The sequence below is a fragment of the Sturnira hondurensis genome, unplaced genomic scaffold, assembly GCF_014824575.4.
Source record: "Sturnira hondurensis isolate 20B ecotype Veracruz unplaced genomic scaffold, ASM1482457v3 Scaffold0022017, whole genome shotgun sequence".
Lineage (NCBI taxonomy): Eukaryota > Metazoa > Chordata > Mammalia > Chiroptera > Phyllostomidae > Sturnira > Sturnira hondurensis.
Genome location: NW_028094648.1, coordinates 8,294,697 through 8,312,170, shown reverse-complemented (window position 1 = coordinate 8,312,170; position 17,474 = coordinate 8,294,697). Strand labels below are relative to the sequence as shown.

Genomic DNA, 17,474 nt, shown 5'->3' with positions numbered 1-17,474 from the left:
AACATATCCAATCATTGTAAAAGGGTATAATAATCACATCTTATTGATACAGGAATTCCGGAATATTGACTGATCAATTAGGGTAGAGGCATGGTAGTCTTACTCAGTACCCCGAGTCCCCCTTTTCAGGACCATACAATTTATCTCAGATTAAGAAGGAAGTGAAAACAGTATTCCCTAAGTGTTCCCTTAAATCCACACCTGGCTGTTCAATTTATTATAGATGAACTATAACCAAACCATTACATAATAAGAAAAAACACTGTCTTCATTGTAATGATAAAAGTATAAAAAGACCATGGATTTTGGGTTAGTCTAATCACACCAAGATTTCTCTTCTCGGTAGTCCGTATCCTCACAGAAGTTTCAACTTCCTCAGCTGTAAACTGCAGATAATAGAGAATCCTATACTCACTGGCTCTGAGAGAATGCAAAAACCCTGTGCATACCATTGGAGACTGATTCTAGTCCTCTCCCCTGTCCCACTCTTCCCTAAAAGGGACTGGGTCAAAATTCTTACCTCCAGGGACTGTGGGTGAAATGAAGGAACCAGAGATTAAGGATAAGACCAGTAGGAAAAAAAAATCACAAGAAACCCGAGTTCATCACGGAAGCAGGGAGGCAGGTGTATTCTCCCAGCCTGAGCTTCCCTGGAGTCGGCCAACAAAATGAGCCTCAAGGGAGCAAAGAAGTTACTGGCATCACTGTTGTGGTCAACTCCATACCTCTCAGGTAGTCCTGTGACTGCCCCACTGATAGGTGAAACAGAGCTGACATCTGCCACGAGGTGACAGGCTGTGACTGGATCCAACTGTGCAACTGACAGAACTTGCTGCAGAGCTGATGGTGCTAGGCAAGCAGGCTGGCCCAAGAGGTTCCAGTGACCTCATAAAAATGCAACACTGCATTTTATGTGATTTAACTTTTTGTGCCCCCACTTACTGTACTGTGTTATGGCTTTACACACTGACTTCTTCACAGGGATGTTTGGTGTGCTCCAGGCTGGATACATGAAACACAAGGTGACTTAAACCTGCAATTTTTCCTAAACAGTCTTTATTTGCGCCAGCTATGCCCTAAGTCTAACAAGGACAGCTGGGGACACTCCTGGGGCTGCTACTACCACCGTCAACCCTTTTTATGTGTCTTTGTGCCAGGTCAGGCTCATTTACAATACTTATAACAGCCTTCCAAGGTGGCTGGATACTTGTCCCCTATTTACAGGTGAGGAAACGGAAGTTCTGAAGTTGATGTGTATGTACTTCTCTAAGATATACTGTCTGCAGTTTGAGATACAAAAATGTATTTAAAAAGTGAAAAACATGAGCAAAGACAATGTTCAGTTTTTCACATCAGAACAGAAACAGAAAAAAAAAGAATAAATTATAGCTTATCTTTAATTTGGGGGTGGAAGCACTGTCTCTAAAAATTTTATTTAAAGAATGAACATTATCAGAATACACAGATATTTTTGAAATCTCTATTTCTCCCCTTACTTTTAATAGTAAAACAAAATTGCCCCAAACTGAATTTTAAAAAGGGGGGAAGAGATCCGATTTTAGCTTATAGTAAAATTGTTCTACTTTCACAGAATGATATTCCCATTTTTAGTATCAAACATTTTTCAAAATCGTGTCATTTGGGTGATTTTAGAAGTGGGTCTGTTTCTACTCAAATATTCAGGAAGCATGCACCCTAAAGAACGCCCAAGTCTCACTCCAGGGCTATTCCTACCTCCACCTCCAAAAATGTAATGCTTTTGTCACATTGTGAAAGTGAAAAACAACAAAACTAGCTTAAGATGTGGACACTGGGGTGTCGATGAGAATCATTCATTGCCTAAAAGACCAGCTCTCAACACAAAGGAGAATAAATTCACGCCTCTGCAAAATTACAAATTACTCCATAACCGTCAGAGCTGCTCATCAACATCTAAAATGGTAATGTGAAATCTGAAAACACTAAAGGTATACTGCACCTTCTGCGATTTCATAATAGCACTGATAAAACTAAGCCAAGAGTGTGAAGTGACTCACAAAGCTGGTTTTCCAATCGTTTTGCTTGTTTCAATGCATAAATACATCTAACTGAAATTCAATATGGCCCTGGCTGGTGTGGCTCAGTGGATTGAGCACCAGCCTGAGAACCAAAGGGGAGCCGGTTGGCTTCCCAGTCTGGGCACATGCCTGGGCACATCGTAGGCCAGATCCCCAGTAGGCGTGTGAGAGGCAACCACACACTGATGTTTCTCTCCCTCTTTCTCCCTCCCTTTCCCTCTAAAAATAAATAAATAAAATAATAAAATTCAATATAAAAAGGAAATTGCTTCAAACTTTCTGAATGTGGTATTCTGTTTAAATGTGTTTTTATGGTGGATTTAAAGCCCTTGCACTAATTGACTACACACTGACATTTGTAGTCAGCCATGACCCCCAAAATCAATCTGTCTTGAAAAAAAATGAAATTAGTACTCTATATCTTGAATTAATTTTGTTCCCACAGTGAATCGCACTAATTTCATCACATTTATACTAACTCAATTCATCTCACTTATGATTAAAACCTTAATTTTACAAAATGTTGGCCATTTTACCTAATTTTGCATCTCTGATTTTACCAATAATTTTATTTTTATTATTAAAGGGATAAAACTAGCCCTGGCTGATGTAGCTCAGTGGATTGAACACTGGCCTGTGAACCAGAGGATCACAGTTTGATTCCCAGTCAGGGCACATGCCTGGGTTGCAGGCCAGTTCCCAGTTCCCGGCAGGGGACGCACGAGAGGCAACCATACATTGATATTTCTCTCCCTCTCTCCTTCCCTTCCCCTCTAAAGATAAATAAATAAAATCTTTAAAGGGATAAAACTCTGAGTAAAAAGGCGAACTATTTCTAATCTTCAGCAAGTCGCTACAACTAAGAACATGTCTACATCTATAAAATGAAAATAACAGGTAACACTGGATGCTTTCCGTGCCCGAGGCATTACTGTATTTAATTCGCACGTTTCTAAAACATGGTACCATTCTCATCCCGCCTTTACGGAGGAGAAGAGAGCTAGAGGGGAAGGAGTTGCCTGAGTTGCATGGCGAGTGGATGGCACAGCTGAGGAGAAAACACGTGGCACAACTGCCTCCCAGAAGTCAGGACGACGACCGGCTGACACAAAGAAATAGAGAGTCTTTGTGCACCATGAACAGCTCCAAATATGTGTGACTGTCACCAAAGACATGACAGGTTATTCAGAAACAAATTCTAAATATGAGGTCAAGAACTAACCCACAAGGGATATTTACTCCTCCTTAAGACTGAATCAACCACATATCAATGCTTCCGTGCTCCTGGGACTGTTTAAATCACATTTTAATATGTGTATATTATGTGGGACAAAGTAAAAGAAAGTCTTATTAAACTCAAGATATATTACATTGATTGCTCTCGGATCTATTAAAGCCCTACATCAGTGTGACAATGAAGAAAATTGGGTTAGTCTGTCAGGATATTTCAGAATGTTCTATTGATTTTTACCTCATTTTCTGTAGTTTAATAGTTTTAAAGAAGCTAAAAAGACACCTTTTCCTAAGAAAGAAAAAAAAGCTCTATATGATTTTAAATAAAGTATATCTATATCCTTAGTGATAAATTTTGGTTTTTTGGTGGCTGCATCTGAATGAAGGGATGAGGACAATGGTCAAAGAGGGACCTGGGCAAGGGAGAAGGGAACCACAAGTTGGAACAATGTGGTGACAGGAACGAAAACAGACGTTAGCTTTGGGAGCCTCTGCATTTCTCTTTCTGACATTTTTCAGTCCATGCTGAAAAGACCCATGCAAGGGTCTAAAAGGATTTTGTGGAAGGGCCGTAAAAAATGAGCCCACTGAAACAATGTCCTTTTGTTTACAGATCCTGATTTTTCTTTTACCAGAAGAGCCATCTCAATTGTTTTGGAGAAAGAAATGGAGGAGAAAAAGGATGAAGAGGATGAGGAAGGAGATGAGGAAGGAAATGAGGAAGGAAAAGGGGAAGGAAAAGGGAAAAGCAAAGGGGAAGGAAAAGGACACAGGAGGAAGAAGAGGAGGAGACAGAAAGACCTCCAGGGATTCTTTGTGTTGAAGTTCTCTGAAGCTGGTACAATTAGGGAGAGCGAGACTGACTGCTGAGTAGAAAAACGTCATGAGAAACAAAGGGGAAAAGGCACAATGGAGACACATCAGTCCTGAGCATCAGTGTAAGAAGCTTGCAGTTTCTCCTTCGAAAAGAGGAAACCCTATACTATTTAAGGCAAGAAATGCAAATGCTGGTGACCAAATCACTTAAATGAACTACATTTAGCACATACAAAATCCTAGGAATCAACAACAACGAGCCCCAGTAAGGTCCACTCGTGGTGTATGGCTGGTTCTGGTCCCCAGCTCCTCTTACCCCTAGTTACTTCAGGGTCTCAGGATCCCAGCTAAACGAGGAATCACAACATGCCAATCCAGCTTGTTAGCACAACTCCCAGAAGAAATTTCTTTCCCACATTTACTAAAAACCCTTCAGGATGGCTACACATTAGAGTGACTTTACACCCTGACCAGTGTGGCTCAGCTGGTTGGGCGCCAGCCCACAAAATGAAAGATCACTGGTTCGTTCCTGGTCAGGGCACAGGCCTGGGCTGCAGGTACNTGGTTCTGGTCCCCAGCTCCTCTTACTCCTAGTTACTTCAGGGTCTCAGGATCCCAGCTAAACGAGGAATCACAACATGCCAATCCAGCTTGTTAGCACAACTCCCAGAAGAAATTTCTTTCCCACATTTACTAAAAACCCTTCAGGATGGCTACACATTAGAGTGACTTTACACCCTGACCAGTGTGGCTCAGCTGGTTGGGCGCCAGGCCACAAAATGAAAGATCACTGGTTCGTTCCTGGTCAGGGCACAGGCCTGGGCTGCAGTACATCTGGTGGGGTACACACCCGAGGCAAACAACAGATCAATGCTTCTCTGTATCTCCTCCTTCCTCCCTTCCCCTTTCTCTAAGAATAAACTAAGTCTTTAGAGTGATTTTAATTTTGATACCACAACTATTTTATATATGTTGAATTACTTTCATTTGCAGATTTGGGATATTCAGATTTCAATGTCTTTTCATAGACATTGTAGAAAACAAAGGCACAGTGTAAATGATTACACAACTCAATATTTTTGTACAGGCTACGTAAAAAAAGGACTATCGACTAACTTTTATGTCTTACATTTACTATTTTCATATTATTTCTTCTAGTCCACTTTACACAACAAAACTCCCTGTCCAAACATATAATATGCAAAATATAACTTTTCTTTTAGATTTCCTAATTTTTTAGCCAGAACATTCCAATGTGCATGGCTGGAACTACACGGATCATCTTTGACAATTCAATGTTACCCCTGTCAATCACCCCCATTCCTGAACTAGTACTGCAAGAGTATTATATGCTGAAATGGAGGCTTGAAGGCTTAGAAAAATTCTTTGAAAGTAGAAGTAAAAAAAGATACTGAAGTAGATGAATGACATGCATACTATATTTTAAGACCACATTTAACACTTATTTCTATTCAGCTCCATTTTGCTAATATGATTTTACGTCTTGGACGGCAAAGGAACAGGGAGTGACAGGTACAGAAATGAAAGCCCCAGGCAACTGAAACAGGTGGAATTGCATTACAGGACCTCAGTTTACATGGGCCAGAATTTTACACAGTAACATCCTAAATAAGGTAAGTGAAACACAAAGGCAAAATAAGGAAAAAAAATAAGAAACAGACTTCAGAAAGATAAGTGCTTACCTGCTTTAAAATTTCAACTAAAACTAAACAGAAAATGAAATCTACTGCTAAGTCTCTCCTCTCGAGAAGATAATCTCTTTCCCGTTGCTGTTCATCCCTGAAACAAGAATCACAAATTAGGACCACATTAAGAACACACATTTTAAAATAGGTACTGGTTGGTAGTTCAAACCATTTACTGAGTTCCAGATACGTATGGTGTCCTACAGCAGCTGCACAAGTTTTTCCTAATAACCCAATGTGCACATTACCCATCCTTGCGTTCTTTTACTTTTGTACAGTGAGAAATTATACGCACATTTCACTATTACATTGGTCAGAAATTAAACCTCATCTAAAAAAACTTAGTACAAGGAAGAAAAATAGTTCAAATTTCACTTAGAAAATATAACATTGTTCCATATTTGATTAGTATTATCTTTTAATTAAGAACCGAAACAAAAACTTTTCTGGTGAAAATACGGTGGCAGGTGAATACATTATTTGTGGATTTATTTTCATGAAGATTAATCCACATGAAAATTGGATTCATGTGGATTAATGAATCCACATATTTAAGTTGAGGAATCTCACAAGTTTAAGTTGAGAAATCAGGAGTGGCATCTGCTGAAGTCCATTTCTAAGCCATGGACCACCATTGGAACACAGATAGTTTACTAAGGGCCAAGATCGCCCCAGGAAATTTGAAAAAGGAGAAGACGAGTTCTAGGATTTGAGCCCCAAATAGGTCTCTCGATAAAAAATGTGGGGTTTTGACAGCCTTCCTGCATCACCCCCATTGTTCCCCTTCACAGACCATTTGAACAGAAAGTTCAGACCTCCTCCGAATACTTTCTCAGTTTCCTCCACGACTCCTGAAGCTCGGTTTTGCATGACTAGTCCCAGTGATGAGAACTCTACAGTTACACCTTCCTTACCTGGTGTCATACCCTGACTTACAGTTTAAGTCTGAGCCATCCTCTCCCCTTACTACCACCTCATAGCTAAAGTAATCAGTGCTTTTGCTTAGAAACCAAACAATAACAATCTTCAGCTGGTAACACTATCACTCCCTTCACTGGAAACAGTTCAATTTCAGGTACAGCAGCCACTTACCCCTTAGACTTTGTGCCAGCTCGAGGCCTGTACTCGTAAGATTCATCTTCAGTTCCATTCTGGCGTCTGTACCAGTCAAACAAGGTGCGGAGTAAGGAAGGGAGACAGTGCTCTGCTACGGAGCTCATAGAGCTTATCAACTGAAAATACAAGACACTGTAAGGTAAAATACCACATCAAAGTACCATGCTTCCAACTCTACTAGCAACCACTTAAAAATAGTTAACATTTCTAGAATACACTGAGTAACTCAAAGCAATAAATATTTTAAAATTTAAAAAAGAATTAGGGGTATAGCCAAGTAGTGAACTGGGCTAAGTTTCCCCAACTATTAAACTTGACCCAAATCCATCTGGTTTAACTCAGAGGCTTTCTACCTTCTCGCTGCCTCCACATGCTATAGAAACAGGACCATCAATAGCATCCTGATTAAACACATGGCTACCTCTTGGAAAACTCTTATGCATAACATTGAAAAAAAAAACAAACCACACACACATTTACTTCCCTACCCTGGCCAGTTCCTCTCTCCTCATGGGAACAAAAGGTTCTACAACATTGCCAGCAGAATAAAGAGATGTAGAAACAAAGAAGAATAACAAAAGAACAAACAAACAAGAAGACTATATAACATTAGAAGTATGGGAAACCTCCCATTTACCCTGTACTGCCATGACACAGAACAGAGTTATAATTAAAGAATTAATTTGCGATACAAATGAACGTATTAGAAATGTGCTGTACACAATCTTTTAAAGCTTATTCTTGGACAGCATAAAGAAAATGTAGTAGGATGAACAACTGCTACTCAATCTGAGGCATCCCTAAAACTGCCGGTATTGTAAGTGGATGTCAGACTCCTGTAGTGGATGACCACTCCTTGCCTGCAATGGTGGACAGCGGTACCCCAGCTACCCTCAGCAGTCCCTAGAGTCACTTCATCTTGAGGGTCACAAGAAAAAAACTCTTACCTTCGTAAGAAATTCTGTATCTGACTCAAGTCATTGTTTAAAAATAATATTTTCAAATTAACATACAGTAAAACATGCTTCACTTTTTTGTCTTAACTAAAAAACACGAATACTCAAGGTCTCATTTAGTTCCATGACTATCGGAAGTATCAGTCAATGAAGATAAACTGATAACTCTAGTAATTAAAATTTTAATTTTCCTACTATTTTATATTCTTCATATAACTTCAGAATGTACTTCATCCAGGAAATAGAAAAGAATGTAAAAGTTCATTTGATTGTATAGGCTGTTCTCTTTTTTTTTAAAGCATTATTTTTTTAAAATATTTTATTTATTTATCTTTAGAGGGGAAGGGAAGGAGAGAGGAAGGAAACATCAATGTATGGTTGCTTCTTGTGCATCCCCTGCAGGGAACTGGCCCCTGCCGGAAACTGGCCTGCAACCCAAGCACGTGCCCTGACTGGGAATGGAACCATGACCGTGTGGTTCGCAGGCCTGCACTCAATCCACTGAGCTACGCCAGCCAGGGCTTAGGCTGTTTTCTTTTTCATCATCTCTGCCTTCCTTTAATCATGGTTCCATTTATAAATTGACATAATTTGACAAGTAAATGGTTTCTAATATAGGGAATTAAAGTAACAGAAGATTCTAATTTTAATTAATTAATTTTTGCATTTATATCGTATTAACAATGAGCCATTACAGCCAAAGGGAGGGTGTGGTTCATTGTTCATAGAGAAGGATCAACAAAACACCATCTGCTACATTAAACATAGACTGAAATAGTTTAGAGCACACGTAGTTTTTATTGTGAAAGAATCAAGCTATGCTGCATGATTTATAGTTTTTTAATCATTTACACAAAAAATAGATGGAAATTTTCCTTAAAACCTTGTTTGATAGGATTCAAATTCTGATTGTATATTCAATCATTCATCATTAAGTGAAGTGGATTCAAAGTGTAAGTAATCTAAATAATTTTAAAACAATCATACATTAACAATTAATTATTAGTAATAATGAATAGTTTTCTGGTGGCATTACGATGTGAAAAGCATTATCTAAGGTGATCCGACTATTGTTACAACAAACGACTAGCCTCCAATTTACGGTCTCTTCTTAGACTTAGCCGCTATTTACTAAGTGTATGTATGCACCAGAATTACCTAGGGGGCTATTGTGCAATACAGGGGCCAGAGCATTGCCTGGCAGAATTGGAGCAAGAGCCAGAGAAAGTACTTTGGTATGTCTCCACCAGGTAAATTCTAACCAGTCATCTTATCTAATCAACTAGACTAAGGAACACTAACATTGTTTCCTAGATACATAATTAAGGGAAAAGTAGCTTAGAAACACTAGATGGCAATAGAAAACAAATCTGGATTACTGGTTTTTGCAAACAACACAGAATGAAACAATTCTTGATCAAACAATTATGATAAAAATAACACTTGATCAAACATTTAATCTCAGCAGGAGGAAAGAATTAACATTAGAGAAATGCCATACTAATTTTTAGATACTGGCATTCTATGTAAAGGGGTGGGGAGACTGGCCACTCTGTATCTTCTTTTCAAGCTCCTTCCCCTTCCTGACACAAGGAGTTCACTTGGCCTTTGCACAAGCACAGCTAGACGGACAAGTGGGAAGATGGGATGTAGCGAAGGCCTTGGGGGCAGTCCGCAACCACGGTGGATGGGAGCTGCAGATCAGTCCTCCAGGCCTTCATTTGGACAATTAGGGGGACATTCTGCATAATGCTCAGAAGCAGAATGAAACCCCCAGGGCTGTGACCTCTAAAATGCTCCCTCCCAAGGGTTCCTCCTCTCCCCTGCTTCACTCGCCCAGGCCTGCTCTCTGGGATCACTCTCCAGGACCAAGTCCCTGTCTCCAGCTCCATTTCTAGGAGGAGATAAAGCGGGAGGGAACCAGGCTGCATGTTTCTATGTAAACAACCCCAACAGGAAAAAAAACATGTTAAAAGGTAAAATAGAATTATGTCAAAATTGTAGGAAGTGGTATACAAGAAAAGATTGTAATTGGAAACTTCCTGAGAAAATTTAAAAGGGCATGCTAAAGAGATTAACAGTGAAAAGTAAGATGTTTTAAAATGCTGCTGAAAAGTGAGTGACCAACAAAGTTCACAGCTCATTCTAGGAACTAAAGAGTCCACAGTTCACAGCTTATTCCATTTTTTTGCTGTTGTTAAAAAATAAGCCATCTACCAGCTGAATCTAGATATACAGGATCAGTAAACAAAGGAATTTCTTAATACTGTTAGAACACACATCTTCCTTTTGGGAAAACCAGTCCCTAAAATCTACTCACCTGGTCAAATTGCAGGTCTTCACCCCTCTGGAGGGACCTAGACAACGGCTTCTCCTGTAATTAAAAAAACGTGCACACAAAGTGTGAGGAATCTTTCACGTGAAAGACAGTTTAGAAGACAGGTTCTGTTCTGTTAATTCAAACAAAATTTACTATAATTAGTTTAACTTAAAATATGCGTAGTGTGACTGATCCCTTCCGTCATTGTTTACTGTGCAGGCTACCCCTGCAAACAGTGGTCTGACTTCTGAATATAGGAGATGTCTGGACATTTGAACATAACATATGTTGAAATATGTTATGGCTGATTCTTTTGTTGAGATTTTTAAGAATGATTTTCTAAATTTATTACATTATGCTTTTAAATTGAATTTTTATATTCAAATGTATCAATATGCATCATAAAAAACACATGCCATTCTTCCATGAAAGAAACTAGAATTTAGAAATATGTATGTTTGGAAGCTTGTCTATCCAACCTTGTCTGTCAATAGTGTCCCCATTTCTTTCTCTTATTTATGACTAATCTTCATGAAAATAAATCCACAAATGTATTTACTGATCAAATGTCAAAATTCTAATCTTAACTATCAAAAAATTGTATTTCTAATTTAAATGGGGTGTGGAAAACCCCTGAATTCCATGGCACTTTGCTCTCTTAATAGAAAAAAGGTTTTGGCATGTCCTTGACACTGGAGCCCTCACAGATTAAGCACACTTCGGTAATGATCTCCAAAGCCACATGCACACAGTGATGACCCTGTACAGTACTGCCTATGCCCAGTTAACTAGCTCTAAAACTGAGGGACAACAGTGAGTCCCACAGAACACTGTTTCTAAATGCCTGATAAAAACTGAACCAAAGGTCCTCTACTATCCTAATGTGAATTATGTATTTAAGATGTGGAGTTGGGGGGTGGGGGTTGGGGAGGTGGAGGGGCTGTAAAAGGTTTCTACCAAACTTGACTTATTTAACCCCCCTTTTCCCTGTCCATATTAAGTTTAAAGGTCTAGTAATATTTTGAGAAATGCTGATCTAACAGTTTACTACGAATCTAGCATGTGTATACAATAGTTATGTATTATATACAAATAACAAGGAAAAACAATAAGGAAAAGAGAACGATAACTTTTTCAAAAACACATATATTGTTCTTACACTTAATATTTTTCATTTCTCAACAAACTCAACCTTCCTTAAAGATTTCTGAAGACCTGACATTCTTGCATTCTTGCAAACCAGAAAATTGGGGATGGACTATTTTTTCATAGTAAAAATCAGAAATGATTTTTGACTGGGATACTCATATTACCATTAGTACAAATAAACAAATAGACTGTATTAAATACAAATGACCAATCAAGGACTTTGTATTAACCTCTCAGCTTCATCACAGCTGGGTGAGGATGCCCCCATTATTGCTCAAGTAGATGCCCCATCTCTCAATGGATTTTGAAAAGATAAATCATTTAAAATTATGTTTATTTTTTCATTATCAAAACTAAAAACACTAATTATTTTCAATATTCACACATGTATAAATGCGAACACTTATGAACAAGTCCAAACTGCCTATCCGCAAAGATGGGTGAGAAATTTATGGCACTTCCTTTTATTGAAATAATAGTCAACTGTTAGAAAGAATGAGAAAAATTTATATGGGCTGATATATCACAATTTGTATTTTATGTATATGAAGTAAAATAAAGTAAAAATATGTATATAAAATAAAAGTACTGCCCTGGCTGGTGTAGTTCAGTGGATTGAGCACAGATCTGCAAACCAGAGAATCGTGGTTCGATTCCCAGTCAGAGCACATGTCTGGGTTGCAGGCCAGGTCCCCAGTAGCAGGTGCATGAGAGGCAACCATACATTGATGTTTCTCTCCCTCTCTCCTTCCCTTCCCCTCTAAAGGTAAATAAAATCTTTTTTTGGTTTGTAGGCCCGCGCTCAATCCATTGAGCGAGGATTTATTTTTAAATCTCTTTTTAAAAAAATAAAATAAAAGTATCTAAGTACAGAAAAATGTAATATAATCCTCCCATTTGTGTTTTTTAAAGAAAGGTGGCAGACGCCACAGAGGTGGATAAATATGCATAAAAATAGCTCATTAAAAACTGAAGAGATTATCTTGATTGAAAATGGAAGGGTATTGTTTTTATTATATAATCTTTAGAACTGTTTCCACTTTTTATAATGTCACTATTTTATAATAATATAAAAATTAATAATAATTCTAAGGCTCACAATCCTTTATGTTATGACTTTTTAAAGAGTATAAATAGTATATATGTATAGAGTATGAAGAGCAACATACAGCTTCCAAAGAAAGCAAGAACTTCTTATAAAGATTTTGCTGGCATAACAATGACACTGAAATATTTCGATAATCTGCAACTAAAGGTGGCAGTCTTTCCTAACACTCCCTGTCCTTGCAAGCAAAAGTCTAATGACAGAGCAAACAACAGGTACAGTATCATGTTACACAGGATTTAGGGCAGAAGTCAGAGTGGGTGGGGAGGTTTTAGATAGAAGAACCACTGAGAAGATGGTATCTGAGTCACAAGTGGAGAGGATGAGTAAGCTTGCCATGCAGGGTGAAGAAAAGATCATCTCGCTGATACTTCTGAACTCCCAAAAGGCTCAGGAACTAGAGAACTTCGGTGATGGAAAAGTGTGGGCGAGCGTGAAGTTAAAAATAAGAGGGTTGCGCCCTGGCTGGTGTAGCTCAGTGGACTGAGCGAGAGCCTGCAGACCAAAGGGTTGTTGGTTCAACTCCTGGTCAGGGCACATGCCCGGGTTGCAGGCCGGGTCCCCTCTACCCCAGGCAGGTGGCACGCAAGAGGCAGCCACCCATTGATGTTTCTCTTTCTCACTCCCTTCCCCTTGGTCTAAAAATAAATAAATAAAATCTAAAAAAAAAAAAAAGAAGAAGAAGAAGAAAGAAAGGAAATAAATAAGAGGGTTGCTTGAATGACTGTTGAAAAAGATTTAGGCTCTGGCTGGAAGGCTTATGGTTGGAGCGTCGTCCTGAACACCAAAAGGGTGAGAGGTTTGGTCCTCAGTCAGGGCATGTATGGGAGGCAGCTCTATTTCTTTCTCTCTCTAAAGTCAATGAACATACCCTTGGGTAAAGAGGAAAAAAGGAAAGAAAAAAGAAAGATTTAGCCTCTCCTTCCCCTTCCCCATTCTACATATCAGGTTGATGCCCCTCCATCTACCCCACAGAGGAACTAACTGCCCTTGTTAGCAAAGGGCTAAACAGAGAAACGCCAACTGGGGGACACTGCAGTTGAAGATGAGGTATCGTACTGAAGATGGCATTTAAGCAAAAACTTACACAACAAATATCAAAAACCCCAGTTATCTTCTGCCTCCAGAGCTCCAGAAAACTAGCAGCTAACCGTAAATCGCCCTACTCCGGGTACCGGAGGAAACTCTGACCAGCTCCCAGGAGAAGGTCTGGCCCCACGCAGTTCAGACAACACACACTGAGGACCACAGTCGGAAAGGTCCCTCCACGAACACAGGGCTTCCCATCAGCCCTTCCCAGGGCTTAGTGCCTCAAAAGTGAAATATGTTTCAATAAATATCTGAGGAGAAGGCAAAACTAACAGAAAAGTGTAGTTTGAAGGGAAGAAGAGATCATACAGAAACACTTTTAAAATATATGTATATTTAATATTCTCAATAGTGGAAACTGCAGAGTTGTAAAAATGCTGAGCTTAAATCAAATACATAGTCAAAATCAGCAGTTAACTGTTTAAACCCTTTTTCCGATCTTCTTTTCTACTCACTGGCAATCTACAAGATTAACAGATAAACTTAGATGTGCCTGGATCATTACCCAAGATTGATTCGCCTCCTTTTAGGAAGAAAGAAGTCTTTGGTATTGGATTGCATAGTCTGCAAGCTGCTATTCCAATCAATGATTGCCCTTCCTTCCTGAATCTTCCTTCTCAAATGAAAATTAAATTGTGGCTAAAAGTCAAGCTCAGCTAATCTTCGCATCTCTTGGCCTCCTTAACCTCCTTTTATTATAGTTTCTAATATGAGAAGAAAAAAACGTCAGCTCTGGAACTCATTTTAGAGGTAGATCAAATTATTGTAGCAAAAGCCATTCACATTTGGGCTTCGCAGCTTACTGTGCACCTAACCATGAGACAGGCCGGCCTCCCTGGATCTAACATTCCATGGGTGCTACATTCTTTAAAGTGACCGTGCAAGCGGTTCATTGGGGAATTCAAGAGTGTCCTCTTGGATGGACATTTATTACCTAAAAGGGTACAGAATAAATTTCAAAATAAATAAAATCCCAATAAATGCACTTGAAGCTATAATAAAAATATTGTGACAATATTGTATTCAATGTATTTTCATCATCTAATCTTACCTAGATACACACAATCTACCCAGACTCACGTACATGAAACAAAGTTGGCAGAGATCTGATGAGAAGAAATGATACAGGTGTATCGGAGTGTAAGGACTAAAAGCTGTAAAACACAATGGGAATTTTCTCAGCCTGGGTTTTTCTGAGCCTGCTGGAGACCACAACTCTGGGGGTTCTCCTGCTGGGTTAGAAAGTGAGCTCTTTCTTCTCCACTTCAGGAGAAGTGGAACCCTTCTCCCGAACTATGATGATGGGGTAGAAACACCTATTTTTCGGATGTAATCCTCACCACTATCAACCATAACTTTATAATTTCATCTTAGATTACAAGCGAGTGTCTCTGAAATCAGCTATTAAGTGAGTAAATATAATCAGCACCAGACTAGTATCCTGAGAGAACTCTTAAATGCTCTGCTGACATTATGTTTTGTTAGGAAAACAAAGGGCACACGGCACAGCAATGTTCTTAAGGCTGAAGTCAACTTAAAAAAATACAAATCTTTGCTAAGTGCCTTCTGCTACGTATCTGCCACAGGCAGTGCTGCAGATACGAAGGTGAGCGACTCCTGGCTGTTGGCATCAAGTACCTCACACCAGAGGAGATAAACATATGAGCAAATAATATCGCAATGTCAGAATGTAGAAGTATGAACAAAATACTATGGTAAAGCAAAGACTCATTTAGTTTGAGGAGAGTCACTATGTTAAAGGGTAGAGCTTTAAAAAAGAGCACACATCTCGAAAAGAGAATTGTGAGACATTATACAAACTGTAACAAGATTGTGAAGAGGCTGGAATAACCCAATAAGCACTCAAATTTATTCCATAGCAATGAAAAGTGAGCAAGATTTTTAAAGCAAAAAGGTGCTATTTGCGTACTAGATAAAGAAAAGTCTAGGTAAAACAAGGAAAATGGAGAAGCAATAGACCACATCTTGACCAGTTAGAAGGCTCTCGCAAAGGTCTAACATGACAGAGCCTGACCCCGAATGACGGCAGTGACAACGGCACAGGAAGAAAATGAAAGGAGACATAAAAATGCCATTTTAGAGATTCAGTCAAATTAGGTAGTTTCACTCATGTTTTCTTTTAAAATTTTTGCTCTCAAGAGCTTCATACTAAAATTCCTTTGAGAATATAGTTTTTGAGAGCAGACAGGACCATACACACAGTACACTTTTAAACATTTCTGAAGCCAGGAGATGAATCTAGCTCCTGCCAAATCATCAACTTTCAGAATATTCTAGATTTTCCTTTATTTCCCCTTATATTTTATCCGTCTCAATAATTCCTATGGCGACATCTATTTTTGTACTCCGGTGGCCTGCAGCACTTAACAAAGTGCACATGGGCTTCCTGGCCGGAGGGCAGCACAGGTAAATGCTGTACCCGCCTCCTCTTCGCAGGACCACATCTAAGTAACAGTGACAGAGGAGCCATCACTCAGAACCACTTGGAATCTAGCTGAACAGAGAGGTTCTATAACTGAGGATACACAGAAGCCGGGTTGAGCCCGCTGGGAGGAGCAGAGAGGCAGAGCAGCTGGTCCCCCAGCCAAATGTGGCAATTAAAAATCAGGAGAGACACTTCAACTGCAGAGGTCCCCACTGAGAAAGGAGGGATCTAGCCCCACACCATGCTTCCCAGCCCAGGAAAGAGAAGTTCCCATAACTTCTGGCTGCGAAAACCAAAGAGAATTGGGGCTGAGTGAGACAAAGGGCTTCTGGAGCCCCAGGTCTTCCTCTTAAAGGGCTATGCACAGACTGACTTGAAGACAGACTCACTTGCTCTGAGCTCCAGCACTGGAATAGCAGCCCAAAAGGTGTTCGGGACATACACTGAAGAGCTGGTTTCCACACAAGAGCTGCAGGGGCTGCTTTCTCCTAGACACAAGTGCTGGCAGGAGCCATTGTTCTCTGCAGAGCACTCCCTACAGACATAGGAACGTGCCTTATCTGAGTCTCCATCAATCTGGCTAACAGTGTTTGCCAGGCTGCGGTGATTTCCTGAGATGCTACCCCATCCAACTTGTGGGTCCACCCAAATTGCTTCCAGTGGCTTTTCCATATGTGCAGCCTGTCTTGGTTCATGTTTTGGGCTTTTCTACAACCTCTAAGAGGTTCACAAACTAAGAAGCAGTATCTGGCCTTAGCGTGACCCAGGGCTTCTTGCTAAATGGCCTTACGCCTGGCCTTAAAAGCACCAGCCTTGGTTCATAGTCTGACCTTACCCAGACACCTCCAAGCCCAGCCCAAGTCACAGCCATTTGTAGATCGCTATGTAGCTCATGACATATGGCCAGACTCAGGCCACAGATCATAGTCGACCATGGCCTGCATCTTCCAGAAAGCAGCAGAGTCAGCATGCCCAATGGATAGCTTCAAGCTCTCACCGAACATTGAAGTACCACCTAACCACCTCTACCAGCAACACATCCTCACAGCTGATCAGCCTGGGGGTAAGTTTGTCCCACTGATGTGCCAACAGCAATCAAGGCTAAAACAGGACAAGCAGGTGCACACAGCCCACAGAGGGATGAGGGGTGGGGATGGGTGACCAGGGACACCTACTACATAAGGCCATGGACTGTACCAAGACCAGGAAACACAGCAGCTCTGCCTAATATGTACAAATAAACACAGGGAGGCTGCCAAATTGAGGACACAAAGTAAATGTCTCAAATTAAAGAAAAGAACAAAACTCCAGAAAAAGAACTAAAAAAAAAAACCAGAGACAAGCAAGCTACTAGATACAGAGTTCAAAACACTGGTATAAACATACTCAAGAAACTTAGTGAGAACCTCAACAGTATAAAAAAGGACATGGAAATCATGAAAAAGAATTAGTCATAAATGAAGGATACACTAACTGAAATG

The 17,474-nt window shown here is 39.8% G+C and overlaps 1 protein-coding gene across 6 annotated transcripts in view; it reads right to left on the bottom strand.

Annotated features, from left to right (window-relative positions):
• FRYL (FRY like transcription coactivator) overlaps nt 1–17,474 on the bottom strand; it is a 248,106-nt gene that overhangs the window by 114,758 nt on the left and 115,874 nt on the right. For all 6 annotated transcript variants that reach the window (XM_037034140.1, XM_037034141.1, XM_037034139.1 and 3 more), the window contains exons 5-7: nt 10,205–10,258; nt 6,905–7,044; nt 5,810–5,906 (exon numbers count right to left, since the gene is read on the bottom strand). In XM_037034140.1, the coding sequence (XP_036890035.1) occupies nt 5,810–5,906; nt 6,905–7,044; nt 10,205–10,258 (291 nt within the window). The remainder of the gene's footprint in view (nt 1–5,809; nt 5,907–6,904; nt 7,045–10,204; nt 10,259–17,474) is intronic.